Below are 27,711 nucleotides of genomic sequence, written 5' to 3'. Positions count from 1 at the left end.
TAAGTGAAGCTACGGGCATGGTCTTACGTTGTGTTGCGTTCTGTGAGTGAGGTTACCGGAGGCCCAATTTCCCAATCTTCTCAATTCCCAATTTCCCAAGAACCTTAAATTCCTAACCCCAAAAGGGCAACGGCCGGCAACGCACTTCTAACGCGTTTGGCGTTTCAGGCATCCATTGAGGCGGTGATTCCTTACCATCAGGTGACCCGTTTGCTTGTTTATCGGCTTTTTTCATAAAAATAGCCAATCTTTGAAGAAAAATTGTGGATTATTTTTATTTCAAACCTCTGGAAACCAGTCAATAAGAATATCAATATTCCTTCTGCTTTATTGTGGAGGTACCGTAATATTCATTTACGTAATGTAACTGACACTACTTGGTACCAACATTATTGTCACGGAAAAATAATGCTCAAATACCTAACATCAAAGTTCAAGTACATATAAATCAATCATGTACTGCAAATATTTTGTCGTTGAGGTGTTATTCCGTAGTAATTTTAAGCAAGTTACTAAGTTTTTATAACTAGTAAAAAGTTAGTAAATTAACTAAAAGCCACAACGATTCCTGTGCATACCGTTTATGATTATGGGTCCTGGACGTAGCTTGAAAGTAATTGACTAACCTCGTCGTCCAAGCTCCGTTAGTTAGGTATATCCTGATTTCTAATTTTATTCAATAGTTTGTTATAATACAATAATAAAGATTAAGGACATTAAATATCGAACTGTAAAATAGTTTGTTTCACACCTGTAAGCCATTTTAGGCAAGAGTTTAGATTACAGAAAAATATTTAAAAGAATCCTCACTTAAATGTAACGACATCTAGGGATAGGTTAACAAATTAATATCCTCTTTGTTACCCTCTGTCATACATTCAAATAGGACTGTTTAAACATTGATACTGTGACACAATAACAGGAAAATTAAGCCCAATTCCCAAATAAACACGGAAGCAGGACAGTCCAATGGTAGTATACATAGCTAGTAGATAGTATAGCATTTCCCGCCACGGGCGAAGTTTCCCGCGCTATCAGAGGTCGATTATTAGCATTTGGCACAGTTTCCATGCCCTTGACCGGCCACGAGACCGCAGTCGCTCCGCATTGCTCGCGGCGAACGGACGCGTCACCGCTCCTATTTACATCACCCACGGATTACGCGCCACTTATAAATTAAAATGGTAAGTAACAAGCATGTCGTAATTAAATGTAATTTACGACGCTTTTACACTGTTTCCTATCATTTTATATCTTGTTTCGTTCATTATCGTTCGATCGAAGGCCGTATATCAGATTTTGAGACGATTTTCTGTGTGTTACGTCACGATAGGCGTAAGAATAGAAAGGAGTATAATCACGAGACTTTGAGCTAAAATATCGCGTTACAATGCCATTTTTATTTTTAATGGGTACCTGGATTTATGTCATAAATGTTCTCTACGTTGCGTGTGGTTAACTGTATCGGACTGTAGTTAAAATTCTACTAACGATTTGAGCTAAGTAACTATAAATTACAAGGACAGTTTTTTGTTTTGTTATACCTAATATAATGAAGACAATACTACATCTAATTTGTAAATTATACGAAATATGAATAGATAATTATGTTTATTTTATTTTGTGTCATAATGTGTATAAGATTATGTTTAGATTTTTACAAAACAAATGTGAATTACTGCACATATTCTCATAAACAAAATTTGTTTATCTTTACGAGACGTTATGTTTAGTTAAAAACTAAATTGTTTTGACTTTACAGTAATAAAAATATTTGTAATTATTTACACTTCCATGCTTTAATTACATTACATTCATGATTTTAATTTTTCCTAGCAATTTGATGAAATTGGAAAATTCTTGTTGGTAGCGTAAAAAATTGTTTCGTGCCAATACAAAATTATATAATTGGCATTTAGAAAAAGTGACTGGATTTGATTTAATTAAACCACAAACATTCTAATTTAAAGTTTTGACTAGAAGACTTCTAATTTTCCGTGACAACTTATCATTAAATATGACAACCAGGGTTAAAACTGTGACATGGAATGACGCCAAAATTATGTGATTTCCGAAGATATATTATTATTATACTTACATTTTTTATTATTAAATTTAGTTATCTACGTGTGCTATTATAACAACACGTTCAATCTGCAAGCAAGATACATAATTTCGAAAAAAATTATCTAGATTTATTTTCATTTTCTTTTTTTAATAGAATAAAATAAAAATAACAGAAAACTAAATTATTTACACATTTATAATATTACTGGGTATTCCTAAATTGAAAATTATATGACGTAACAGGTAATTGGTTACCGCAGTTACAATTACTTGAACCAATGACTTAAGTATACCTAAATATTTAAGGAAAATAACAGACAATAATCCTATGATGACAAGTACAAATATCCAGAAATGTGCCTGTCTGAGTAAATTTTTATTTAGCTAGTATTGATTTGAATGTTATTATTTCCAATTTCTCAATGATAGCAAGGAGTTTGACTTCATTAATCTCTTATTACATGGAACATCATGACATTCCTACATATATACATAACCTCACGCCTATCTCCCATGGGGGTAGGCAGAGACAATGGAGCGACAATTGCTACGATTCTTACACACCTCTTTCGCTTCATCAACAGTCTTTTGATGCATGCTCGTCGGTTAAACGTGCTTTTAATTTGGCTCTTCTTTAATATACATCATGACATACTTGGTGAAAATGGTGGGTTAAACATGTACCTACACTTCTACCTACCCTGTGACAGAAAAGAAAGACAATGATTGTCTAGAATTAAGGTTAAACATAACAACAGTTCATTAATTATTATATGTCATAGGCTTATCGCGCAGCCTCTAGCATGGCTTGAAACTAGTCGAGTTCCTCGTCAAACAGTTACGTGAGTAAGCCGATGACATATAATAATTAATTTAGTATGTCTCACGAAAGTTACAATAAAATAACAGTTCGTTAAGAAATAATTACAAGACAAATATCAATAGGTTGCATATTGTGTCTGTTATCGCTATCAGACACAGCTGGTCTTATCTATGTAGGTATTAGCTACAAGCATAATTAGGTAAGATTATTATATTTATTTAATGATGCACATTCTATTGTGATAACGGTTTATAAAATACTAAATATATCAAATTATAATCAGAATTTTGGAAAATTTTCCCTCTTTACTTTTACGTATACATAAGTATACATAATAGCCACTCCCGTACGTTTTATTTTTCGAGAACTATTCGTAGTATATAACGAAATAATAATATTAGCTTATTTAACTAAAAATCACGGTTTACTCATATACATTAATGGAGAAAAGCTCCTCAAGCTCACACAAAGGAAGAGCCTAGCTGTAGAAGCCTCGTAGGCTGCGCGACGTCACCACGTCTGCGCACACTGCTCATGATAAAGAGTCCCTCTGTGACTCGAAACTAATAGAGCTTTTCTCCATGTATGTACGTGAGTAAACCGTGATTTTTAGTTAATTTAGTATGTCTCACGATATTTATTACAAAAATAACGATAGCTTCCAACAACCTGCAGTTTCAGTTTAGCTGTGTTTATGTTTAATTCATCAATGGAAGAGATTTATTCCACTTATCTACACTAACATCGATTTTATCTACAAATGTTTGTATATGTTGATAAACCAGTTTACTATGATACTACTGCAGTGTAGTCTAGGTCAATAACCTTGTGACCTAGAGTACAGAGGCAATATTACGTACAGCGTATAATAATTCTGGTATTGTAATAATAATTCTACATGTGGCCATGTAGAATTATGACATCACCGTGTTGTCATTTCCTTCTTTTTATCTCATTAATTTGAAGGCAGACGGAAATATATTTTTGAAGTATTGTTAGTGTGACTGTAAAATATAATATTTGGCTTGTTCCTGAATTAAAAAATAAATTATAGAGACATTTCAGTACAACAAAAAAGAAATCAAAATTTATCACACTTTCATTCATAGATTTGATGATCTACTTAATTTTCGAATTTTACTAGTTAATTTTCTAGAAATAAGCCAGCTATTTGACGTAAAAATCTGATGACTTCGTAACGTACTTTTTCATACAAAATTCATAGAAAATATCGTTTTGACAACGGCTTTTTTTATGGGACTTGCCGGTAATCGAGCAGACGTATTACCTGATGGTAAGCAATCGCCGCCGCCCATGGACACTTGAAACACCAGAGGCTTTACAAGTGCGTTACCGGCTTTTTGGGAGTTAGGAATTTAAGGGTTGTTGTTCGGGAATGGGGATGGGGAAGATTGGGAAGGAGGGAATTGGGCCTCCGGTAACCTCACTCACACAACGAAACACAACGCAAGCGTTGTTTCACGTCGGTTTTCTGTGAGGCCGTGGTATTACTCCGGCCGAGCCGGCCCATTCGTGCCGAAGCATGGCTCTCCCACACTTAAAATTATAAATTCTTCTCTCCCACACTTAAAATTATAAGGCTTCGCTCAATATTATAAAGGTAGCTATTTAATTAGTTAGTGAATAAATTAGTGTACCACTGTAGATAGACTACAATGAATGGCTAATTACAATCGTACCTATTCATTCGAAAAACACAAAAGAAATGTTATGACATTTGCTAGAAACAAAATAAGTCTACTTAATTGTTTACATAGAGTCTAAATTAGTCTGTCTAACTATTTACTTCCTTATTGACAATCTCATTCACAATAACAGATTAATTGAATAGTGTTGGAACGAGTGTGGCATTTCGTTGAGTAGCGACGCGTGACACAAACAGCTGATATAACCGCAAAGCTAATGAACTGACTCGATGCCCTACATCTATAGCTGCAATCAAATACTGCAGTGACATAATTGATTCTCATTCTGATTCAGGACTACAGTTCTGCCTATATAATTGTTATATTTAGGTTTCCTTGGAAACTTTAAACGACGTTAAGGGGCGATTTTTATCTGGGGAAGGAAAATTAGGGAGTGTGGGATTTTTACTTTACTACAAACTCTCTGGTGTCCACTATAAGCACCTGGAAAGGACACCGGGCCTATCTTATCATATCTTAATTTAATTATAATTCATTGGGAAAGACAATGCCGTATAATGTACATAGATAATTTACTCTTATACAACGTAACTCGTACATAAAGTAACAAATAAAATTTAATGGCGTACCATAAAATTTAATATTATATAGGTACAATACAAAAATGGCTTGACAATTGATAGTTTCAGTTATTAATGTTATTATCCCATAATTGTATCATTGTTGTCCGGTTGTTCATTTGTTACTAGTGTACACTATCATTTATGACGTTTTGAGTTCTGCCTCTACACTAACAAATAGCCTATGACAGTCCACTGCTGGACTATGGGTCTCCTCTACATTAAAGAGCTTACTAGGTAGGTAATTTCCACGCTTGGCAGGTCTGTTATCTTCAAAAGGCCAGGCCAAGGGCAGGCCTGTTGGAGATCATTAGGCACTTTCGACAATTTATTATAGTATGACTAACGATCACTGATGTACAATTCTTACTATATAATTTAATTATCGTTGATTAGAAATACATAATACATGCATGTATGTATGTGAATACGATAAGATCTATTGAATTACTGGAGCAAAACCAGATGAAGTATATACAACAAGAAATGTTTGCGTGGAATAATAAAACCATACGCCATGCCTTTCTGGAAGTACTACTCGTAAATCTATTATTTTTTTAATAAGTGTAACTATTTCTTTGTTAAATAAAAAACGTTTAACCACACCAGGATTTTTTCCCGAGTCATAGGTGTGTTTACAGACATACAGGTTCAAATGTGTATCACATCCAGATCCAGGACAATTTGTAGATCACACAAAGAACTTGTGAGAAATGGGAATTAAACCCATCAGCACGTTGCATAGCAGCCGATTGTCCAGTCAGTTTTTTATGGTATATAATAATTGCCAACGAGCAAAGAAGAGAAGAAAAAAAGCGAGAAACAAAAAAACATGAAAAAGTTACAAGTGCTCTGCGGACCTTTTGGGGGTTAGGAATTTAAGGATTGGGGAGATATGGAAGAGGGGGAATTAGGGCCCCCATGAATGTCACTCACCTGGCAAAATAACGCCGGTTTTCTGCGGGACATAGTATCACTCCGGTCGAGTCGACCCATTCGTGCCGAAACATGGCTCTCCTACACTTCTACAACAATAATAGTTTAAACAATAACATCTCTCTCCTCGCTACGGCCAATTAACATCGTCACCCATTAAGGAGTTCATCAATTGTAGATATGACGTCACATCGGTCGCCATGGCGCAGTGGCCACTTGGCAAGCAGTCAACGCTCGAGGTCATTGCTTCAATGACTTTGTCAATGGTCGAGGTCATCTAAATAAGTATTTGTTTTAGAGAGAAGAAACTGAAAATATTTGTAGACAATCTGATCTTATATGAAATTGAGAATGGTAAAAAGTTATACATATCTTACAGTACCTTCTCTACTCTGTCGGTGGATGACACAAGATCCGACTAAGGAACTATTTTTGTGGTATTAGCCGGTAAACGAGCAGACGGATCACCTGATGGTAAGCAATCGCCGCTCATGGACGCCCAAAACATCAGAGGCGTTACAAGTGCGTTGCTGGCCTTTTGGGGGTTAGGAATTTCAGGGCTATTGCGGAATCGAGGATTGGGAAGAGGAGTAATTGGACCTCCGGTAACCTCATCCACTCAACGAAACAAAAACACAAGCGTTGTTTCAAGTTTTTCTAAGAGAACGTGATATCACTCCGGTCGAGCCGGCCCATTTGTGCCGAAGCATGGCTCTCCCACACTTAACAACTAAATATTTGACAGATACTGGGTAACAGCGCTCTGTGACAAACTTGAGATAGGCAAAACATTTTATGTAGAGGCGGCTCATCGTCCAGCAGTAGAATACAACGGGGCTGTTCATAACAAATCAATAAATTACAAATTATTAACAAAAAAGATAAATGATGATGAACTCTAGAAGAACAGTCTATTCTTTCTAAATTATTGATGAAATAGTTTTAACAGTGTTATTTATGTACCAAGGCTACACCTACTATACTCACACCTGCATACCACGTGTATAGAAATAAAACAAAAATAAACATTAAACAGAAATAAATCGATACATTATCGAATCGATTTAGAAGTGAAATAAATAACTTTACGAGAAAAATATTGGCAGTAGGTACAAATTCTTTGATTTTTAAACAACATCAAAATAGCTAAAAGTTAATATTGAGTGTCTAAATATTTATTGAAAGTGTTCTAATTTTTTTTAAGCAATAAGGTTTAATTTCCCTTGCGATAAATGATAAATAATATATATTTTTGCAAATAGGTTACAATGTAACTCTTTTACACGTCAATCTATAAAATAACTAGATGTGGCCGCGATTTTATCTCTTCACGCAGTGTTTAACATATTTTTATTTATTATCGTTATTAATTTATGTTTTTTGGTCACACAAAGTTAGTATGCCAGACCCATAGTACCCTAAACATAGTTAAAAAAACTTACATTTACTTATATACTAGGTAATCTTATTTAGTTTTTTTATAAATAAATATGGCTGCTTTGGATAACGGCTATGACAAAATATTACGTATAAAGCCAACATCAAACAAATTAATTTTAAACATGTGTTCAAGATGAAATTCGGCTATCCAGACATAGTGAAACAGGCCTTAAATTCAATAAAAAAAATGAACATCTAAATCGTAATACTCGTCCATATTTATTAAAATCCCGCTAATACATGTATGAATATTTTATTGTATACATTCATGAGATTAAACGGACGTCAAACAATCAAATTGAAAACAAACGTGGGTGTCTAGTACATATCTGTACATCTCAGTCTGTTAGACGCATTTCTCCAAAATAATCCAGTAAGGGAACGACTGTAGACGCCGCCGGTTGGCGGGAAATCGGGAAATTGGCAGCCATGTTTATTTAAAAAAACATTCGTAGGAACAACGAAACGCTTTTAAACGAACGATAAAAAATTTCGAGGCTAAAGTTCTTAAAAAAAAAACGAATTCTTTTTTTATAAATAAATGTTATTTTTGTGTTAATTCAGTGACATTATTAAAATTGTTTTAAATTCTACCGAAGCTTTGGAATGAAAATTTATTGCGACGATAGTTATTTGTCGAAGTTACGTTTTGTTTTTATCGTGGTGTTTACTTACTGGATTGATGTGAAGAAATTTCAGTTTAAGGATTCAGATTCTAGTGTTTTAATTCAGGTATTGAAAATTTTTGTTTTAATTTCTTCCTTCTTTTTTCATTCTCTATAAACAAGCCTAAACCCTTACATTCCTAACCCCCAAAAGGCCGGCAACGCACTTGTAATGCCTCTGGTATTTCAAGTGTCCATGGTCGGCAGCGATTGCTTACCATCAGGTGTTCCGTCTGCCCGTATACCATACACCATCTGCCTATGTTCCATAAAAAAAAACAAGCGTTATACGTAAAGTTTTCTTGATAATTAATGCATTTTTAATTTGTCTTCTACAGATATGAAAGAAAATACTTCTATGAAAGTATTAAGTAGGTACTAACTTTCTATAATCTATTTTAAACACAGAATGCATAGAGTATTTTAAAAATAAACTACATCTTTTCACAAGCGTGAGTCAATAACTTGGTGCAGTACATTTTCTTTGAGCTTTTGTTTACAACACATCTTTACCTATCTGTGTATTGAAAAAGTGTAGGTCGATAGTTGTAGATTATATAGTATATTGTATTTAATTTTTCGTTTAATTTAACGTTTTCTTCCAAGAAAATAATATAGTTTTTGATTTTATACTTTAGTTATCCTTTTTTGAGGGGGATAATCATTCAATCTCTTCTCTTGCCTTGGGCGAGGTGAGAGGGAGTATGAAACTCTTACTGAATAAAGATCACTCTGTTTCTAGCCCTGCTCTTCGAGCTAGAGCCCTGATAACCAATTAAATCTTCCGTGGCTCACATTTATACCCCTTAATGTAGAGAAGGCCCATAGTCTAATAGACAGTCACATCTTGTTAACATTAATTTTGATTTGATTTGAATATGGAGTAGTTCTTTGTTCGGTCCACATATTGTTGTTACGAGTTTAGGTGTGATATGTATGTCAATTCGCAAGTTTTCAAACGCACTCCCGACAGTAGGGCAAAGTTTTATAAAAATACATATGACGCCTAAATATGCTCTGCTCTAGAGCACTACATTAAAAAATCCGATATCATGGTAGTAGATTATGCATGTCACCATCCGAAAACAAGCCTTAACCTGCCATCGACACTAACATGATTCTAGAGGTATGCAAAACAAAATGTGTTGCCAATTTACCATTTGCCTTACGTACAGACTGAAACGTCATGTGACGCCTGTACCAGAGTATATAAAGAATATATTATGTGTATCTACCTACTAACATGGTAACAAATAATTATAATATACGTATAGGTACCTACATCTACAACACAGCAGCCTGTACTAGAGTACTATATAAAAGAATATACATGTACCTACCTACTAACATGGTAACAAATAACTCTATATACATCTACAAAACAGCAACACAACAGAGCAACTACCGCCAAAAAATGTATGGCACTCTGAGCTCTCCATTTTTAGCATACCTCTTTCGTTTCTTCCACATTCATAAAACTGTTTAATGCATGTTTGGCGATCCGATGCTGATTGGCGACGCTTGCCATGCATTGCGGTCTTATATTATTAAGATATCTCACACTCCGTCCAAGATTTAAATAAATATTTACAAGTGTGTATCAATTACAATTTCAGTTAACTTATATAATTGTATGCCTAACAATAACATCCAGTCTTTAATTAGCGAAGAAGTAAACAGAAATAAAGTTAGAAAATTCAGTCTACAACATACGGGAACAAATTACAAAATTTTAGCTGAATAATGTTGCGGACCGCCTAGCGGATTACCGGGCTCCGGCTCTAAAAGCAGGAGTAAGAATGGGGTGGCTGTTAGTCAGTAAGAGTCTGACACTCCCTCTGGCTTCGCCCAAGGCGGAAGAAGGCATTGGATGATTTTCCTGCCCTAAACAAAAAGAACCGAATAATTTCCAATGGAAAAATAAAACAATACCGAAACCTGACTACACAAGACTCTTCAACCATAATTATATTCAAAACCTACTCTAAAAATAACAACAAATAATTATAATAACCACATAGCAATTTGTCACAACCCATCACAATCAGTTCCACTCATTACGCATTGTCTGTACGTCTGTGCCGACGTAACTACGAAACTGCGGAGCGGTCACTGTCAATGTTACACCGAAATAGATTTGTGTCGCCGACAGATCGCAAGATGGCGCGTCGATAAGGAAGCTTATGTTTATTTTTGTAATTGTAATAGCGATTCTATTCATCTGTTGTTTGTTCAATAATGTTTGCTGTTTGGTTTTGATTTTACGCATTTGTTTTTACGTACGGTTTAATTGTTTTATCGTTGGTTTGTTTTGCGGTTGTAATCGATTCGATTTTGTTTTTAAGAAATATATTTTTGAAGGTTGAGGTTTTGTAATTTATATACTGATGCCTGTGTGGTTGTTTCGATTTATATTTTTGACAATTACGGCTTTTGTAACGTAACCTATCAGTTGATAGTTAGGTTTGATTAGGTACCTACTCGATGAGAGCGTGGTAACTGGCCTGCATTTATAGATCTTCGGGCTTTTTTAATATACCTATAGTAAGTACGTCAATTAAATAGATGATCCACTATGACGAGGTACCTTTATTTTACGCACTTTTTAAGGTTCCGAAGAGCAGTTTTTATAAAGGATCAGAACATAATTGGCAATTAGTAAATGTCAATACAAAATTGTATAAAAAGTAAAGAAATAAATTTCACGTAATTTCTTATAACCCATCGTGTGCCGAAACTTAGATTCACCGACCGACCGGGTATCGAACCCGAGACCCCTTATCCAGTCGCACAGTTTGCGACCACTCGACCAACGAGGCAGTCTATTTTGTGTATATTCTATTGGGTTTTATATACCAGCACAGAAGAGGTTAAAAACATTTACACTTATTTATACAGCGTCCTCACTTAAAATAATGGGTGTCCGTTATAGCGTCAAGGATTTGGCAGTGGCCAACATGGGCAGTGGGTAGGATGGACTGTGACGTCACTACTGACCTCATGTAGACTATGGAGCGTTTGGTTACAATTGTTGAGTGAAAACTATCTGTTGACAATATGGATTTGTATTAGTAGAAATGGACCTCTCATTATCCCATTCAATAACTACTCGTCTTTTAGACCAGTGCATATTGATCATTTCGAAAATTAATCAAAATCTTTGAGTCACATCACATCACATCAATAGCCTGTAAGTGGCCACTGCTGACCAATGGCCTCTTCTCACACGGAGAAGGTTTGAGCATTAATCACCACGCTTGCTCAATGCGGGTTGGCGATTTCAAACTTATAATTAATAATGAATAACATTGTAACATCCACTGACCGATCAATAATGTCATTTTTTTTATTTCGACCTACCCTCAATAAATCAACCCCTTTATAAAATACATAATCAACGTTAAATAACTGGATTACCCTTAGATACAACGTTGATAGACAATCCGATACCTATCGATCCAATAATGACTTACGGTGAAGAGTAATTGGCTCAAATAATCAATAATACCACATCGGTTGGAATCATACGTGTTGATAGCTTTACTTGCTATTAGGTGCTTTATGTATATTTATTTAAAATCCTCTAAAATTACATTTTTAAATACTACTTACAAAATAAAATAATATTTAAAAATATAAAAATAGGAGCCGACCAGTAGCGGGAGCATGGTCCAAGCTACCGGTGGTTAGGGCTCCAGAGACAGAAACCTCATAATACGTGCCGTTTTAAGTAGAATTGCCTTCTGTATCAGGCCTTTGATCCATTCGCCTAACGCCAGCCTCGTAAGGTGGTTGTCGAGGCTGTTGGGTATTAATCCGTTGACCGACACGACTATCACCATAACATCAGGCTGTTTATTTTCAAAAGCACGTAGCTGCCTACATACGTAGGATACATTTTAAAACTCATTTATGAACGCATACTAAAATAATTATTAAGTATAAAGCAGAAGAGTTTCTTTTGGTACGGAATTATAGCTTATATTCGGTTCAAATTGATAACATATTTTTGTATAGAATAGAGCTATAGATACAAGCAGCAAGTGAAACTGGGTAGATAGTTAATAATAAAATGTATGCTAAATATAAAACTATTTCAAAAGATTAAGACACGCTACAACATAATTAGGTAAGTAAATCTAGTTGGTCGCTCCTAGCTCCAATGGCGGCAGACATTTTTTAATAAAACGCAGAAAATATAGTCATGTGCAGTTTTCTATGGCTATGAAGCCAACACCTACCTCTCTGGTGACCACACAAATGGTATAAATGACGGGCTCAAGATGCAGGTTAGCCGAAGATACTTCGAAAGAAAAGACGGGCAAATGTGTCGCCTCTTGCAAGTCACCTAATTGTAAATTTAATAATAATAAGGTCAGTAGCCAACACCTGAGTAGGCTAACGTTCGATGGTTGGGTCAAGAGCCTGATGCAGAAAGCAGTACTTCTGGACACGGCGCGTATTGTCCGGAAATTCCTCTCTCTTGAGCCCTGACCTAGTAGCTTCGATTTCTCCCGTTACTGGTGGTCTACTGCTTTTTTAGATTTTTAAATGTTTTTCGTTTTCTAATTGAATATATAAAAATGTACTAAACAAGTAAGATAAATAAATTAATGATCAAAAAATAAGGTCAGTTATACCGTTTCTTAGTTGCGCAAAATTAGTACAACCGCGCTTGTTAACCATGACATACTGCCGCACTTAGAGAAATTAAATGATTACTTATACTATTCCTTAGTAACAATTTTGTTCCAAAAACAATTGCAAAGGACTGGGGTCATTAAATGACTCTAAGTACGGCGGTAAATCTTAAAACTTCGGTGTAGGTAGCGTTGTAGGTTGCACAAATTTAAGAAACCCAGGTACCCTATAAACCATTTACCTACTATAAGTAATTACAATGTTTATCTGACAGGTATTAAATGCTTTAGGTAGATTTTTTAGGCAAGCAAATTATATGGCTCATAAATTGGTTAATTTAAGATACGACAGAGCCTCGTCTAAATCTTAATATTTACTTACTTCTAGTACACTAACAATACATCAGGTTTTTAGTTTTAATTCCTCTTATAGATGTATTTTTGTAATGTTATTCTCTTAATATGTGGTGTGCAGCACAGCATGCAGCATGTTTAATGCTCATGAAGACATAAAAACACACACATGACATGCAATATGTGGTATATACTCGACATATGTTTCGCTCCTCCACGGAGCATCCTGAGGAGGTACTCGGCTGCTCTCGTAGCTCGAAATATATTCTATATATTACTTCTAGTAATTAGCAGTAATAGGCTTCACAATTAACCCAAAAAATATATTTTAACTGCTATTTACACTCGTATTCTTATGCCAATAAACAAATTTTCCAGGCCCCCATTATCGATACATCAAAGAAGCCCATTGTGTGGGTGCTGGGAGGCCCAGGGTCCGGCAAGGGTACCCAGTGTGAGAAGATCATAGCCAAGTATGGCTTCACACATCTTTCCACTGGAGACCTGCTGAGGGCTGAGGTGAAGAGCGGCTCCGAGAGAGCGAAGACCCTCACTGCTATTATGGAACAAGGTGAGATGGTAGATTTTTGATAACCTTTTATTTATTTAAGTATATGAACCTTGGAATGAGGTCGTATGGTAAAGTGCAGTATTTCTTTGTATGTCCAAAAAATAGTGGCTTGTAATAAATAAAGTGAAACTTACAGCCATTCCTCCAGTTGCGTTTGTCCTGGGTTCGATTCCCGTATGTAATAACTATTTGTGTGAACGCACCCAACACACAGAAGGTAGTAGTGTGGGGCGTTGAAGCTACGTTTAAAAAAATCAATCTATACTAATATAATAAAGCTGAAGAATTTGTTTGTTTGAACGCGCTAATCTCCGGAACTACTGGTCTAAATTGAATAATTATTTTTGTTTTGGATAGTGCATTTATAGAGGAGGGCTATAGGCTCAAATATCACGCTATGACCAATAGGACCTAAGTAGTGCGGGTGAAATCGCGCGGAAGTAGCTAGTATATTATAATATTTTCCATCAAGCAACCTGGTACAATAAATTTCCAAACATTTCCAGGTGGTCTGGTCCCCAATGATGTGGTGTTGGAGCTGCTGAAGGAGGCCATCGTGTCCCGCGCGGCTGACTCCAAGGGTTTCCTGGTGGACGGCTACCCTCGGGAGAAGTCACAGGGTATCGCCTTCGAACAAGCCATCGCTCCTGTATCTGTAAGTGTCTCTTACGTTAAATCACACTTACGTCATATAAAAAAGCGCATTTGGCGCTCTGATTGGTTGGTTCATTCACACCAGCCAATCAGAACGTCGGGAGTTTCCATTCAACGTTAAGGCAAACTCATACTAAAGGTACTGGTAACACTCATTGTATGACTCGCATGACTGCCGAACAAAAGGTCTCTGGTTTCATTATAGGATCAGGAAAACTTCAATAAAACGTTGCCCCACATTAGGATTTTCTCCTGTGTCGTGGGTGCGTTTACAAACATACAAGTTCACATACATATGACACCCAGACCCGAAACAACAATTTGTGGATCACACAAAGAGTTGCTCCGTGCGGGATTTGAACCCGCTACACGTTACGCGGCAGCCGGTTGCCCAGCCACCGCACCAACCGTGCAGTTATCAACTGGTTTTCAGAATTCCGAAAATTTATCAGCACGTTGTATTGTATTATTTCAAGTTATATTATTTCAAGAGAAAGAATACGGCACTAGGCTGACGCCTTATTACTTGAGACTAATAACATAACATAACTGATGAAAAGTTCATGTTACATTGTGTATGTGTATCTCCAATCTTTTTCTGAGTATAAGTTAAAGGGACGACTTGCAAAATTTTGAGCGCAAACTATGGTCTAAAAATATTGGCTTTTTTACAATAGAATTTTTACATTCTGCTATATTGTCAAAGCACTTAAGTATCGACAATTTAATTCCAGGTGATAATCTACTTCGAGGCGTCATCGGAGACGCTGACCACGAGGCTGCTGGGCCGTGCCGCCAGCTCCGGCCGAGCTGATGATAACGAGGAGACCATCAAACTGCGTCTGAAGACCTTCCTCGACAACAACCAGCAAGTCCTGGACCAGTACCCTGATAAAATCAGCAGGGTATGTAGAAACTCATTAAAGTTACTTATAAATAGACTGCCTCGTTGGCCGAGTGGTTGCAAGTGCGACTGCCGAGCAAGGGGTCTCGGGTCAGGCGAAGTATTACTAGGCTTTTTTCGGTTTTTCGAAAATTTCTCAGTAGTAGCACGGAGTCTGGAAATGTGCCCGGTATATGGCAATAGGCTCACCACCTATTACATGGGACTTACAACATAAAATTGTGAAATTTGGGTGTACATTGGCATTATGTGCCATAATATGCATCTCTGGCTACCCCTTCGGGGAATAAAAGGCAACGTCACGCATTATTATAAATAGTTTGGCTGTAAGTTTATTAAAGCACTAGCTTCCGCCCGCGACTCCGTCCGCGCGGATGTCGGTCTTCGCGTGGAAGTTTTATTTCTCCATTTTGAGTAACTCTGACAATTACATCTTATAAATATCTATTGGACCAAAATACGGCGAAGCCCATAATAATTAAGGCGATCCCTCTATTGAGCTACTGCTGTTGAGCTCGCGTTCTGTAGCGCGTAGTATTAAAACTGAAAATATAAGATTTTTTTCTACGTATTTTTCAGGATAAAAAGTATCCTATTTTATGACCAGGATATAAGGTATAATTATACCTAGTTTCATCGAAATCAAACTGTTAGTTTTCACGTGATAACGTATAGACAGACAAAAAAAAAATTTAATCACATATTTGGGTTTGGTATCGATCCAATTACACCCCCTGCTATTTATTCTTTCAATATTTTCAATGTACAGAATTGACCCTTCTACAGATTTATTATAATATGAATGAATGAATGAGAGTGTTATAAACGTAAGAGTAGACAAATATAATCAGAAAGCTCCGAACTGCTAAGCTATCGGGAGTTATACGTGTTATTGTGAGTCAACCATAAAAGATAGACATTTGCTGTCGTGGAATATTTTTTAAACAATTTTAAGGAGAACATTTCCGTCATACATTATTTCTGTGTAGCTTTAACCATTAAGGCTGCACACGCAACGGAAGCTTAAAAAATGGAGTGAGTTCTCCCGTTTTCTCAACATTTCCCTTCACTGCTCTGCTCCTATTGATCATAGCGTGATGAAAAGTATACTATAACCTGCCCAGGAGTATGAAGAACAATTGTACCAAGTTTCGTTGAAATCTGTCGAGTGGTTTTTATTTCTATAAAGAACATACAGACAGACAGACAAAAAATTTTCTGATTGCATTTTTGGCGTCAGTATCGATCACTAATCACCCGCTGATAGTTATTTTGGAAATATATTCCTCTCTACAGATTTATTATAAGTATAGATTAACTGCCGAAAGGAAACTGTTGAAGGCAAATCTTTCGTTAAGCGTCGGTCACCAGTGACCGACATGGCAGTTAATGTGTTTAGGACACGCAATGTTACGTAGGTTGTACTATAAACATCCCGAGAGATTGATTTTTTTTTTCAAATCGAAATTATGTAAATGTCTAATGTTTTTATCAAATGTGATATGGTCAAATTACAAAAGGATTAAATAGGTGGTCGTGGTTTGAAGGTGTATTTTTTTTCACAAAAAAAAAATTAATTCGATGAACGACCGTGAGGTCGTTTCTTTGGCCTTAAGGAGTAACTTTGACCCAAACTTTTAGACCAATGAAAAACTAGTACACGCTTTGTTTGGATTCCTATTGGTTATACATTTAAAAGAAACCTGATCTTACTGAAAAACTCTGAGCATTACTTTTTAACACTGTGCAACAGGGATATATTCTTAGGTGTATTCTTCCTTAAAAACTTTTAGACTTCTAGAAAGTACTCCAAAAAACCCTTCAATATTCCTTGTTACTATTCCAGATAAACGCCGAAGCCTCCGTGGACACCATCTTCGATGAAGTCCAGAAGATCCTGGATCCCCTCGTAGTTGCTGCTTGAGCGCACAACTCAACATTTTATACTCTTGTACATACACCTCTACTTTACATTAATTTTAAATATTTTATCTAATGATTGTTAATTAAATCATGTTTTTATTTTAATTTTGTTTCTTTTTTTGGAACTATGGTAGTGGATACCTTGGTCCTAGTGTACAGAAATGTTTAAGACGATTACTTCTCTAGTTCGTCCTCATCAAATCAATGGCAATGACTTCTTAATCAACCCCTTGGAAGTGATCAGATTAATATGATCAGCAATTATACAGACTGACTGGTGAGATAAGTTCAATATTTGAGAACGTGATAGTATGCGAACACATATCATGAAATAAAATAACATAAAAATGAAATATTAAATAACTTCTTGGTAAACTTCGTACACAGTACACCGAGAGTCCAGTATTAATTTATTTAACTGCGGACACCGCTACATCGAGACCTATCCTAATTTCACTCTATTTTTAGAGACATTTCGATAAAAAAGCACCTATATTTTATATCAAGTTAACGAGAATTGAGTACTGAGTACTCTCTATAAGTATTGAGCCTATTTCACCAGTCACACCGTTATACCTGCTTAACTAGATGTCATTTATTTGTTCACGGGTAGTACCAGTCTAATATTTCCACCATATGACCCCGATAAACGTGTGTAAGGTGGATCGTAGACGAACAAAACTGCTCGTATTTTATAAATTCAAAGATCACCAATAGTAAGAGCAGAAACTCTATCTTCTATGATCCGTGACAGAAACCAAATAGAAAACTTCAGAAGTAATTTGTCACTCAGTTACTGTCAAAAGACACAACAACAAACACAACAAAATGACGGGGTAAAAACAACCATGTAAAATAACATTTAAAACCATCAAAACACAATAAATTCTGGCACCAGGTCACAATTCTTAGAGGCATCTGGTATAACTTCCCAACGTATACTGAAAACGACCATAATGGAGAATAAAAAGCCTAATTTTGATCAGAAATTGTGCTCTGGGTGTGAAGAGCCAGCAATTGATAAAGTACCACCATGCCCATTGCAATGTCGAGCTAAGCAGTGCAAAGCTTATCAGTCCAAGGTTTGTAGGACTACAAATTATGCATTCACAACCCGCACATGTCTGATAAAATTCTTTTAGCTTCCATTAGTCTTTTAGTTTATATTTAAACATGTTTTGGTGAAGATTTTTAAATGATTAAATTATGTAAAGGTTCATTTCTGAAGAACAACGACTAATGTAGCTCTCATTGCATTATTAAGCAAATAGATGCATCAAAACACTATTCATGAGCAAACCTATTCGACTTAAAAATAGCAACATTGTCATATAATATTATTATCCATTTTGCCTCCCACAATGACTCCCAAAAATAATATTTTACTTTTTTACTATCACCAGTCCAGTTTTGACCCTGAAACTAAGCCTATAGTATGGATACTGGGTGGCCCAGGATCTGGCAAGTTCACCCAATGTTCCAGGGTGGTGGAAACGTATGGATTCACCCATCTGTCCACCGGAGATCTAATCAGAAATGAAGTGAAGGCTGGGACTCGTAGAGGCAAATGTCTGACTTCTATTATGCAAAGAGGTACATTTTTGGTAACATACCTATATTGTACTAGCAACTCCTACGCGGTTTCACCCGCTGTACTCGGCTCCTATTGGTCGTAGCGTAGTGTTAGCTGCGTCGATAAATGCACTATCTAACACAAAAAGAATTAAAATCAGTCATTTAAATCGGACTAGCAGTTCCGGAGATACACTACACTAGCGCGCACAAACAAACAAACTCTTCAGCATTTAAAATATGACAGTGTTAACTTAATATCTGGTAGAGAAGAATAGTAAAGCCATTTTATATTGAGTAGTTACCTACAGACCACTCCTTAGGTCCTTAATACAATCCTTTATGTAAAGATCTTCTAATTGTTTAGGGATTATCAAATTGCAGTATGATTCGGTAGCGACGGTAAAGGTTTTGAAGTTTGTATACAAAGCAAGATTATTTTATTTTCTAACCACAAAACATGGTGCCCCATTTTTATCAAATGATAAAATTGTTGCAACGATCGTTTGTTAAGGCGGCCTCGCACCCAACGACCTGGTTCTAGCTGTACTGAAGGATGCCATGGAAGAAGCTGCTAAAAAAGGAACACATGGCTACCTAATAGATGGGTATCCGCGCGAGAAAAGTCAGGGCCCAGAATTTGAGAGGACCATTGGACCAGTTGCAGTAAGAGACATAACCATTACATACAATAAAATACTCCTTTAGATTTATCCGGTTTGGTCTGAGAGTTTAGCACGCTAACATCATCATCAGCCCTATCTTATCCACTGCTGGACAAAGGCTTCTTCAATGGCACGCCACCGAGCTTCCGCTCTACGCATCCATTGTCACTCTAATCGTATGGCAATAAGTTAACCCCAGATATATTAGTCTATTGATGTATAATGTATAATTGTAAAAAGTTCTAAAATTGGAACTTAAAACGGGTTATTTTAATGAGTTTCTGATATTTCGGCACTGTTGCAAGCGCCATGATCACGGATAAAAAGAGTTTATAAAAATTGAAAAACATGGTAAATATCCCGTTTTAAGTTCCAATTCTAGTGTTAGTGACATGTCAGTTAAAAAAGATTATATGGCAAAAAATAGACGTTGATACACAGCTGCTTACCTCTCACAATTTTCAATACCAAAGAAGCCCATCTTTTAATTCATTTTGATTCTCTATCTCTTTTCCTAGCTAATACTGTTATTCGAGGCTTCTCCCACTACCATGTGTCGCCGGCTACTTGGCCGTGCAGAAGCGTCCACAGAAGACAGTAGAAGAAAAGATGATAAATTCAGGATCATGAAGATGCGCATAGCTACCTTCATTGAACATAATCAGGGCGTCATAGAGCCCTATGGTGGTAAAGTTAAAAGGGTACAGAATCTGTTACACTTTTTCATTTAAACTACATATTTATTTATTACTTTTACCTCCAGATTGCAGTAGCGGGTTCGATTCCCGCACGGAGCAACTCGTTGTTTGATGCATAACTTGTTGTTTCGGGTCTCGGTGTCATGTGCATGTGAACTTGTATGTTTATAAAAGCACCCACGATACAGGAGAAAATCCTAGTGCGGGGCAACGTATTAAAAACAAATTCCGAATTAGTTAATACGGAATAATTAATTGCACGTGCTACTAATTGATAACTTGAAACTGGACGAGTACCATCCCCCAAATAGATATCATAGTACCGTAAGCTGTATTATCTAAAGTTACGAATATACAGAAAAAATTGTAGTAACACAACATTTAATTTCAGATCGATGCGGAACAATCACCAGATCAAATATTTAGTGAAGTGCAGATGTATTTGGAGCCAATAATAGCACAAGCCACTTTGATTGAGGCTGAGAAACTAGAAGCTGAGGCTGAAGAACAAATGCAGGCTCTGAAAGCGTATACACAATCTTCCATGGACGTGGCTCGGAGGAGGGATACTGTGGAGATTGACAATGTACTGTTCTCAGATTCGTCTGCAGCTGCTGCGGCCGAAGCCAGAGCAAGGGCTGCTCGTAACGCTGCCGAGGCTGCCAGGGCTAGATTAGAAGAAATGGAGGAACGAAGACGCAAACAAAAACAGGGTTAAATGAATTTGGTGGTTTGGTATCCAATGATAGTGTCTTCAAAGCCCGAGTGAATTGGTTGCTTATGGGCAGACGTGCTCCACCGTAGGCCGCATCATCACTTACCATCAGGCGAGATAGAGGCCGAACGTCGGCCCATTTAACATAAATAAATAAAAAATGATATGATATGATGATAGAATAATGGATGCTGGTCGCTTTACCATCAGGATCCATCATACCATTAGGATCACCTAGTGGTAAAGCGACCAGGTAGATAAAGCATACGGAATACTGTATGCACGATTGTCTCCTATCTCATAAAAATCTACCCTATGGAATAGAATTATATTTTTTTGATTGGACTTTTCGAATACGAAGGTGTAAAACGCAGACTCAAGGTGAAAGCTTAGAAGAAGACAAATACAAGAAAGACATCCAGAGCGTCCATGGCATTCAGTGAATCGAATAATGATACACAAGTAACTACAACTGTACTGATGCACTACTGAAATAATCATCAATGATGCCATTCACCCCATGTAAATATACCTACCTAATACAAAATAAATTCAATTCCACGAAGATCTTTCATTAAATTTTTTACTTTAGTCTTTGACTGCCAATAGAAAACTGTTGAAGGCAAATCCTCCGCTAACGTCTGTCACCGCTGACTACCACGGCGTTCAATGTGTTAATTAGAAATAAGAAACAACTTACGAATTAAATTTATTAATGTTTCACTTAACAAATCATGTACGATCTTATCCTAAAAGCCGTATTTCATTCGTTTACTTACATTATTCTAAAATAACAAAATTATTAAATAATTCGCTTAACTCCTAGTTAAGTAGGCTTAAACAAAAACATCACTTACGACGAAGAAAACTGATTGTGGAAAATGTTCGTGAGATTCACAACTTATTGAAACTTTTCGTATAAAAAACACATATGGTCCTTATTTCATTTGATCATATCATAGTATTTTATAATTCTTAACACTTTCTGCATGCTACCTAGTACCAGTTACCGTAAGAACGATTTATTTTATCTTATAACATAGAATGAAAAAATAGTTCGTAAGGCACAGTTATTAAACAGGGAGCACTGCCTCCTCTTGCTCCTTCTCCCTCTGGCGCACTGCCACTGCCGTTTCCACCAGGAGGTACAGGCACTTGAACTTGTCCTGATCACCCTCCAGCCTCGGCACCACCTGCAGTTATGGTCCCTCGTCAGATGGACTTATTATATTAAGCTAAATAAACAATAAGCCATCTGGCTTTTAAGATTTTGACAACTAAAGATAAAAGTAAGCAATAAATAAAGGAATTTTCAAAAACAATAACTGTCAGGTGATGCCGGCGTTAAAACACCCCGCGACCATGTTACCTCACAACGTTCAACTACTTGAATGAAAATCAAAGCGTTTAGTATAAAAGTTTATTTACACAACAAACAGAAACTCGTCTCTAGGCTAAAAACAAAACAAAAATACCAACATAAGTTCTCTTAACTATATTATAAGGAACACTTGATTTTAAGGGAACTATAGTGTTTTAACACCGACGTCTCCTACAGTTAGATATGTACAAAAACATGGATCAATCTAAAGCGGGGGCTACAGCGTCCGCGCAGCCAAATCATATAATTAAAAGCTCCAAACATATTTTATTTTTAAACAAAGAGGCAAAGAAATTCAAAATAAAATTTTCGGTAAATGAATCTTCTCTTTTGAGTAAAACTGCAAGAATAAAGTGTAGTACAAATGGTACGATTGCGACATATAGTAAGTATCCGTGCGTGTGGTCTAGGTGTGGCACCACATGTCGGTGGTGGCCACCTCCAGCTCGACGGCGACGGGCGGCGGCGGCTGCGGGGGCGGGCTCACCTGCATGCGGCGCGCGCGCAGCGGGTGCGGCAGCTGCGGCAGGTGCGCCAGCTGCGGGTGCGCCAGCGCCTGCCACCCGTCCTCACTGCTCGACACCGGCTCCGGCACCTGCTCCACCATCTCCTCCGACGTCGACACTGTCACCATCGATGCCGTACTGCTGTAGTAGGAAAACATGCCGTGAACATGCACAGGGTCGGCTCATCGAGTGGAACATTCAGCAATGTTTAGACAAGTGATAGTGTAATGTACCAGCGTTTGACAATAGCCCTGGCTGCTCTGGAGCAGAACTGCTCTGAATCAGTGTCCCTCGGCTCGTTGGATTGTTCTACCTGTGTCGTGGCCACTGATACGACTGATGCTCTGCTGTGGGAGGGAAAGCATGCCTCGCTGTCACTTACACATTAGACTGCTCAATGTCATGAGTTCCTATTTTATAACCTTAGAGTACAGATCCTACTTACTAAATCGCTGTCATATCAGCCGAAACACACCTCATATGGATGTGGGACTAAGCAAGACCTCTAGTAATGAGTCGCTAAACAATATCAAATAGCGATTTGACATAAGAACATTCCAGACTCACTCCCTAGCGGCTGGATGCAGGTCGTGGTCTTCTGGTCCATACCGTATGACGGACTGCCAGACAGAGGGATCGTATTTGACCTCCTCCTCGCTGATGGTGCTGGAGTAGCCCTCCTCGCCGTCTCCGAGCTCGTCACCGTCGCTGCGGTAGACCAGCAGGCCGTCTCCGTAGTCATGCGCTCGGCCGTCTGGTCCATTCTGGTGAGTATTACTTTGATTAGCTAAATGATCGTTTATGTTATTGATTATGAGACTAACGCCCGAATACCGAAAAGCTACTCAATTTTATGTTGTACTTAAATATCGTGCTATCTCTGTCATTTTATAAAGAATTGGTAGCGACAGAACTAGTCTTGAGAGCGTCTTAAAATTGAGTAGTGTTTGAGTATTTGGATATAAGATTATAAATGCTGCAGTTAATGAGACTTATTCAACTTTTCCAACGAACCTCGACAACAATTCCATCCCACGCTGCTACCGTGACACTGTCTCCGGGTGTGACGCCAAGCCCTGACGTGGAAGCCCCACCCAATCCCACCATAGGCCCTACCCCTGCCATGGCGCCCGGCTGCTTCCTGCCGCGCCGTGATATGGTGTAGTGGAGGGGATCGTGACCTTCGCGTCTGATCATCTCGGGGAGGATACGTCGCCGGGCGTTTATAAACCAGTTGCAGACCTGAAGCAATGACATTGTGGAAATATAAACACTTTATTTCCAGTGCTGTATTTTTATGATTACGATTATCACAATCTTGTAACTGCTCCCATAAGAATACTTATTATAGGTTTGTATGTACCTATTATGAAACATACATTTCATAAACATACACATTTCTTTAGCATATATAACTAACTCATAAACTCTACTCTACTAACTCAATCATAAATACGTACTTTTAAAACGTCTATTAATAAAAATAAAAATAGGCTGTCAGTTAGTCCGTCAGTGAAGCTAGGTGGTCGTTTCAAAGTATAAACGCGTTCGTGTGTGACACGCTACCGTTATTCTTTTTATATGTTTACAATCCCACTGATAACATGATGTGTTACCAGTGGGTTTTATAATATAGTTTACTTCGTTTCACCTGCAACACAGTAAGGTTGGCCTCCTGACTGAGCGCCAGTTTCTCAGCATCGCTGGGGTAAGCATTGTAGCGATGGTCGTACAACCATCTCTTCAGAATCTTCACGGAGTGTTTCGGTAGGTTGCCGCGTCGCTTGCGCACGGAGCCGACTATCACCGCCTGATTATGGAAAATTAAAACGCATTAGTCAGCGTGACAAATTGAAAAAAGAGATTATATTGACCATATTATTTTAATTTGATAAATTAATTCATTCTGTGAAAATAATCGATTTTTGCTTTCACAAACGAAACACCTATTGAAAAGTCCTAGACTAGACCTAGATATATTTACATACTGAAAAATATTAAAGAATATGAAAAATTATATAAATTAATCGACCAAATTATTGTTGATGATGATGATGTAATGTGTTAGTAATTAGGTACCTGTGGGGGTGGAGGGTGTCTCTGGTGCGTCATAGCGAGGTGACGGCTGTCCGTGTTCCAGTCTGTGCTTTCCATTCTCTGCAAAAGTCATGCATGCATCTTGTAAAAATTATGTATTCGTCCCTCAGCTCTAAAATACTGAATTTTACGATGATAAAGAAAAATCTTAGAATCCTATCTATGCTAACGAAAGTGCTGGAAAAACCTACATCATCACAAAATTTCAAAATCCTAAGTTAGATACCTAATCAATCTAACTCAAAGTCCAAAACTTAGAGCTGCTACGCAACTACTACACGTCACTACACCGCTACGCAACTGCTACACGTCACTACACCGCTACGCAACTGCTACACGTCACTACACCGCTACGCAACTGCTACACGTCACTGCTACGCAACTACTACACGTCACTGCTACGCAATTTCTACACGACACTGCTACGCATACGCAACTGCTACACGTCACTGCTACGTCTATGCTACAGACCACTGCTACGACGTACCGAAAGGTTACACAACACTATATCGCTACGCTACTTACCTAAGCAAGTTAGGTGTACAGTACATGTAAGGGGTTAGTTTAGGTGCTCTCTCAAAGTAACTCTTAGTTAAGAGATGGTTTAGGGGTGGTTGGCGAAAACAGTCATTAGACGTCTTCGTAGAGAGTAACAGGCTACCGGGGCTCCGGCTCAAAGCAAGAGAAAGAACAGCGTGGTTTTAGTCAGAAAGAGTCTGACACTATCCTGCCTCACCCAAGGCGGGAAAAGTCATTGGATGATTTTCCCCCATCAAAACAAAAGGAGACATAAATGGTACCTGAGGTGGTGGTGGGTGGCGAGGGTGTGTCATGGCAGGATGGCGACCCTCCGCGTCCCAATCCGTGCCGCTCTCGTTATCCTCCGTCGAGGAAGTCGACGGGAAACGGTCTCGCGCTGCATACAAATAAAAAGTAAAAATATATTATTATAATAGAACTTTATTATATTGGCTACTGTTGTATGTATTTGTAAGAAGACAACTGTTTAAAAGCAGGAGCATTTAATCCAATTGATATTGTAATTAGGGTACTTAAAAATTGTCGATCAATTTTTTCTATGCTATACTAAAACTGGATTAATAAAATGTTAACTGTAATTTTACGGAGATTGGATAAATATTGTCAAAAAGTTTAACAAAAAAAATTAATAGAGAAGGACGCTATTAATAGTTTGGATAAACAACATTCAAATTTTCAAAATGGCTGCATATAAGAAAATTTCTTCACCAATTTGTTACTAACTTTCTGAATACTTTTTGAACTAAAAAAAATGCAAGGAAGTTTTTCTTATCGAATACTGGTTCCTAGCAATTTTACTCGTATTATTAAGTTTAGTTTCATTCAAAACTAAACAATACAAATACCCAACATGAAGGTAGATGGAAGTTTGTGTAGATAAGTTATCTACATAGGTACAAGTATTTCTAACAGGCAAGTCCTGTTCACACGGTGTAAAACATTGAGTTCCCAATACTTACGCAGTTTGATCTTCATAACTTTGATCACGGACCTAGGCAGCGTGGCGAATTTAGCAAATAATCAACAAAGTGCAATTCCCGCCACCAAACTTCACGCTTTTGACATTAGCTGCCAATTAATTATGATATTTACAATTGACATCACAGAAGTATCTTGTGAAAATTGGTGATGAAATAAACAAAATGGGTAAACGATGGTTAGCCAAAGACCGCTTCGTGGGGAATGAATGCGTTTTATTTATGTTTTGTTTCGAAAATCGATGCGCTTTTGTGACAATTGACAACGACATGCACTGTCACTTGTCATTTTGATTAAATTTTTGAAATTTGCAAGAATTTATTAGCGGCCAGTGAGCGCGGTAGGTATACAAACTCCTTTGTTGAATTACAGACTGTTTCGGAGTTGTAACGAAACTTTTTCGATTTTAACTGTTGTTTATGCATGAAAATCAAATGCGTTGAAATTTTTTAACGTCCTTGATAAAAATAATGCAAATAGGTATTTAGGATAATTTAATTAATCGTATCTAATAATAGGTGACAGTACCTATGCGCCTAATTTGTGATCGTTAGACTTAACTAGTACTTTAATAAGATTTCGCACAATTTGTCAATCTTTTATATTAGGTACTGTAAGCTTACGTCACATTATATTTTTGATGCTTCAACATCCTAGTGCGCCCAAGTAAAGGGTCTCAAGTTCGATTTTCAGACACAGAGCAAGTGTTTCTTAGTTTTCGAAAATTCTCAATGCCTCATTGGTATTGATTGGAAGTGCATCTGCTGACCAATGGTCTTGGGTTCGATTCCCGGATTTAATCAAATTTATAACTTTTATAATTTAACCAGCTTCTGCCCGCGACTTCGTCCGCGGAAAATTAAAAAAAAAATGGGTTGTACTACCCCTGACATTTAGGAGGATGAAAAATAGATGTTGGCCGATTCTCATAGATACCGGATAAGCACAAAAAATTTCATCAAAATCGGTCAAGCCGTTTCGGAGGAGTATGGTAACGAAAACTGTGACACGATAATTTTATAATTATATTAGATTGAATTTATACTTTTCAGACCGCATATTTAACATCTTCTTAAGCTATGAAAATCTCAATAATATTGCGTGTTTGGCTGCCGGTTGAGTCAACTGCGTGATGTGTTGTGAACCACCTGATCTAGTCCGTAGAGTTGACATTTTGCCAGAACTAATTTCATTGTGGGTCTGGCTGGTCTAGTTACCCAATATGAAAAGGTCAGGAGAAAATGTTAAACCTTTCAATTACTGGAATAGAAGGAACCTACCGACCTTTTTTTGTG

At 37.3% G+C, this 27,711-nt stretch overlaps 3 protein-coding genes across 14 annotated transcripts; 2 read left to right on the top strand and 1 right to left on the bottom strand.

Moving 5' to 3' along the window:
- Nucleotides 1-1,016: 1,016 nt before the first annotated feature.
- Nucleotides 1,017-17,369, top strand: LOC118273600 (adenylate kinase isoenzyme 1). Of its 3 annotated transcripts, none has more exons than XM_035590648.2 (5): nucleotides 1,017-1,184; nucleotides 13,591-13,783; nucleotides 14,290-14,438; nucleotides 15,172-15,342; nucleotides 17,188-17,369. In XM_035590648.2, exons 1-5 carry the CDS (start codon nucleotides 1,182-1,184, stop codon nucleotides 17,263-17,265), a joined length of 594 nt encoding a protein of 197 aa, XP_035446541.1. In that variant the 5' UTR covers nucleotides 1,017-1,181; the 3' UTR covers nucleotides 17,266-17,369. The 3 variants fall into 3 exon arrangements, with proteins under 3 accessions (XP_035446541.1, XP_035446539.2, XP_050552356.1); XM_035590646.2 differs by lacking the exon at nucleotides 1,017-1,184 and adding an exon at nucleotides 8,116-8,285; XM_050696399.1 differs by lacking the exon at nucleotides 1,017-1,184 and adding an exon at nucleotides 12,462-12,592.
- A 693-nt stretch (nucleotides 17,370-18,062) lies between these two features.
- On the top strand, nucleotides 18,063-21,259 carry LOC118273443 (adenylate kinase isoenzyme 1). The gene is made up of 5 exons (XM_050707731.1): nucleotides 18,063-18,346; nucleotides 18,668-18,857; nucleotides 19,351-19,502; nucleotides 20,020-20,202; nucleotides 20,591-21,259. The coding sequence occupies exons 1-5, from the start codon at nucleotides 18,221-18,223 to the stop codon at nucleotides 20,915-20,917; spliced, it is 978 nt and encodes a 325-aa protein (XP_050563688.1). The 5' UTR covers nucleotides 18,063-18,220; the 3' UTR covers nucleotides 20,918-21,259.
- Nucleotides 21,260-21,610: 351 nt separating this feature from the next.
- LOC118273636 (pre-B-cell leukemia transcription factor 2-like) lies at nucleotides 21,611-26,700 on the bottom strand. Of its 10 annotated transcripts, none has more exons than XM_035590693.2 (9): nucleotides 26,398-26,700; nucleotides 25,699-25,814; nucleotides 24,881-24,958; nucleotides 24,453-24,611; nucleotides 23,816-24,043; nucleotides 23,369-23,565; nucleotides 23,035-23,172; nucleotides 22,783-22,942; nucleotides 21,611-22,107 (listed from the first exon to the last, which is right to left on the bottom strand). In XM_035590693.2, the coding sequence occupies exons 1-9, from the start codon at nucleotides 26,411-26,413 to the stop codon at nucleotides 21,988-21,990; spliced, it is 1,212 nt and encodes a 403-aa protein (XP_035446586.2). In that variant the 5' UTR covers nucleotides 26,414-26,700; the 3' UTR covers nucleotides 21,611-21,987. The 10 variants fall into 10 exon arrangements, with proteins under 10 accessions (XP_035446586.2, XP_035446587.2, XP_035446588.2 ...); XM_035590694.2 differs by having other exon boundaries at nucleotides 22,783-22,939; XM_035590695.2 differs by having other exon boundaries at nucleotides 23,035-23,148.
- Between the last annotated feature and the right edge of the window lie 1,011 nt (nucleotides 26,701-27,711).

Source organism: Spodoptera frugiperda, chromosome 1, assembly GCF_023101765.2.
Source record: "Spodoptera frugiperda isolate SF20-4 chromosome 1, AGI-APGP_CSIRO_Sfru_2.0, whole genome shotgun sequence".
NCBI lineage: Eukaryota > Metazoa > Arthropoda > Insecta > Lepidoptera > Noctuidae > Spodoptera > Spodoptera frugiperda.
The sequence above is the reverse complement of the archived record's forward strand: the minus strand, read 5'-3'. Positions and strand labels throughout refer to the sequence as shown.

Excerpts from the sequence above, each read along its gene's own strand:
- LOC118273600 (XM_035590646.2), top strand. The coding sequence starts at position 8,160 with ATGAAAATTTATTGCGACGATAGTTATTTGTCGAAGTTACGTTTTGTT. Across the intron at positions 13,784-14,289 it reads CACTGCTATTATGGAACAAG|GTGGTCTGGTCCCCAATGAT; the intron begins GTGAGATGGTAG and ends AAACATTTCCAG. Across the intron at positions 14,439-15,171 it reads AAGCCATCGCTCCTGTATCT|GTGATAATCTACTTCGAGGC; the intron begins GTAAGTGTCTCT and ends ATTTAATTCCAG.
- LOC118273443 (XM_050707731.1), top strand. The coding sequence starts at position 18,221 with ATGGAGAATAAAAAGCCTAATTTTGATCAGAAATTGTGCTCTGGGTGT. Across the intron at positions 18,858-19,350 it reads GACTTCTATTATGCAAAGAG|GCGGCCTCGCACCCAACGAC; the intron begins GTACATTTTTGG and ends TCGTTTGTTAAG. Across the intron at positions 19,503-20,019 it reads GGACCATTGGACCAGTTGCA|CTAATACTGTTATTCGAGGC; the intron begins GTAAGAGACATA and ends CTCTTTTCCTAG.
- LOC118273636 (XM_035590693.2), bottom strand. Across the intron at positions 24,612-24,880 it reads GACACCCTCCACCCCCACAG|GCGGTGATAGTCGGCTCCGT; the intron begins GTACCTAATTAC and ends TTCCATAATCAG. Across the intron at positions 23,173-23,368 it reads CTGCATCCAGCCGCTAGGGA|CGAGGCATGCTTTCCCTCCC; the intron begins GTGAGTCTGGAA and ends TGTAAGTGACAG.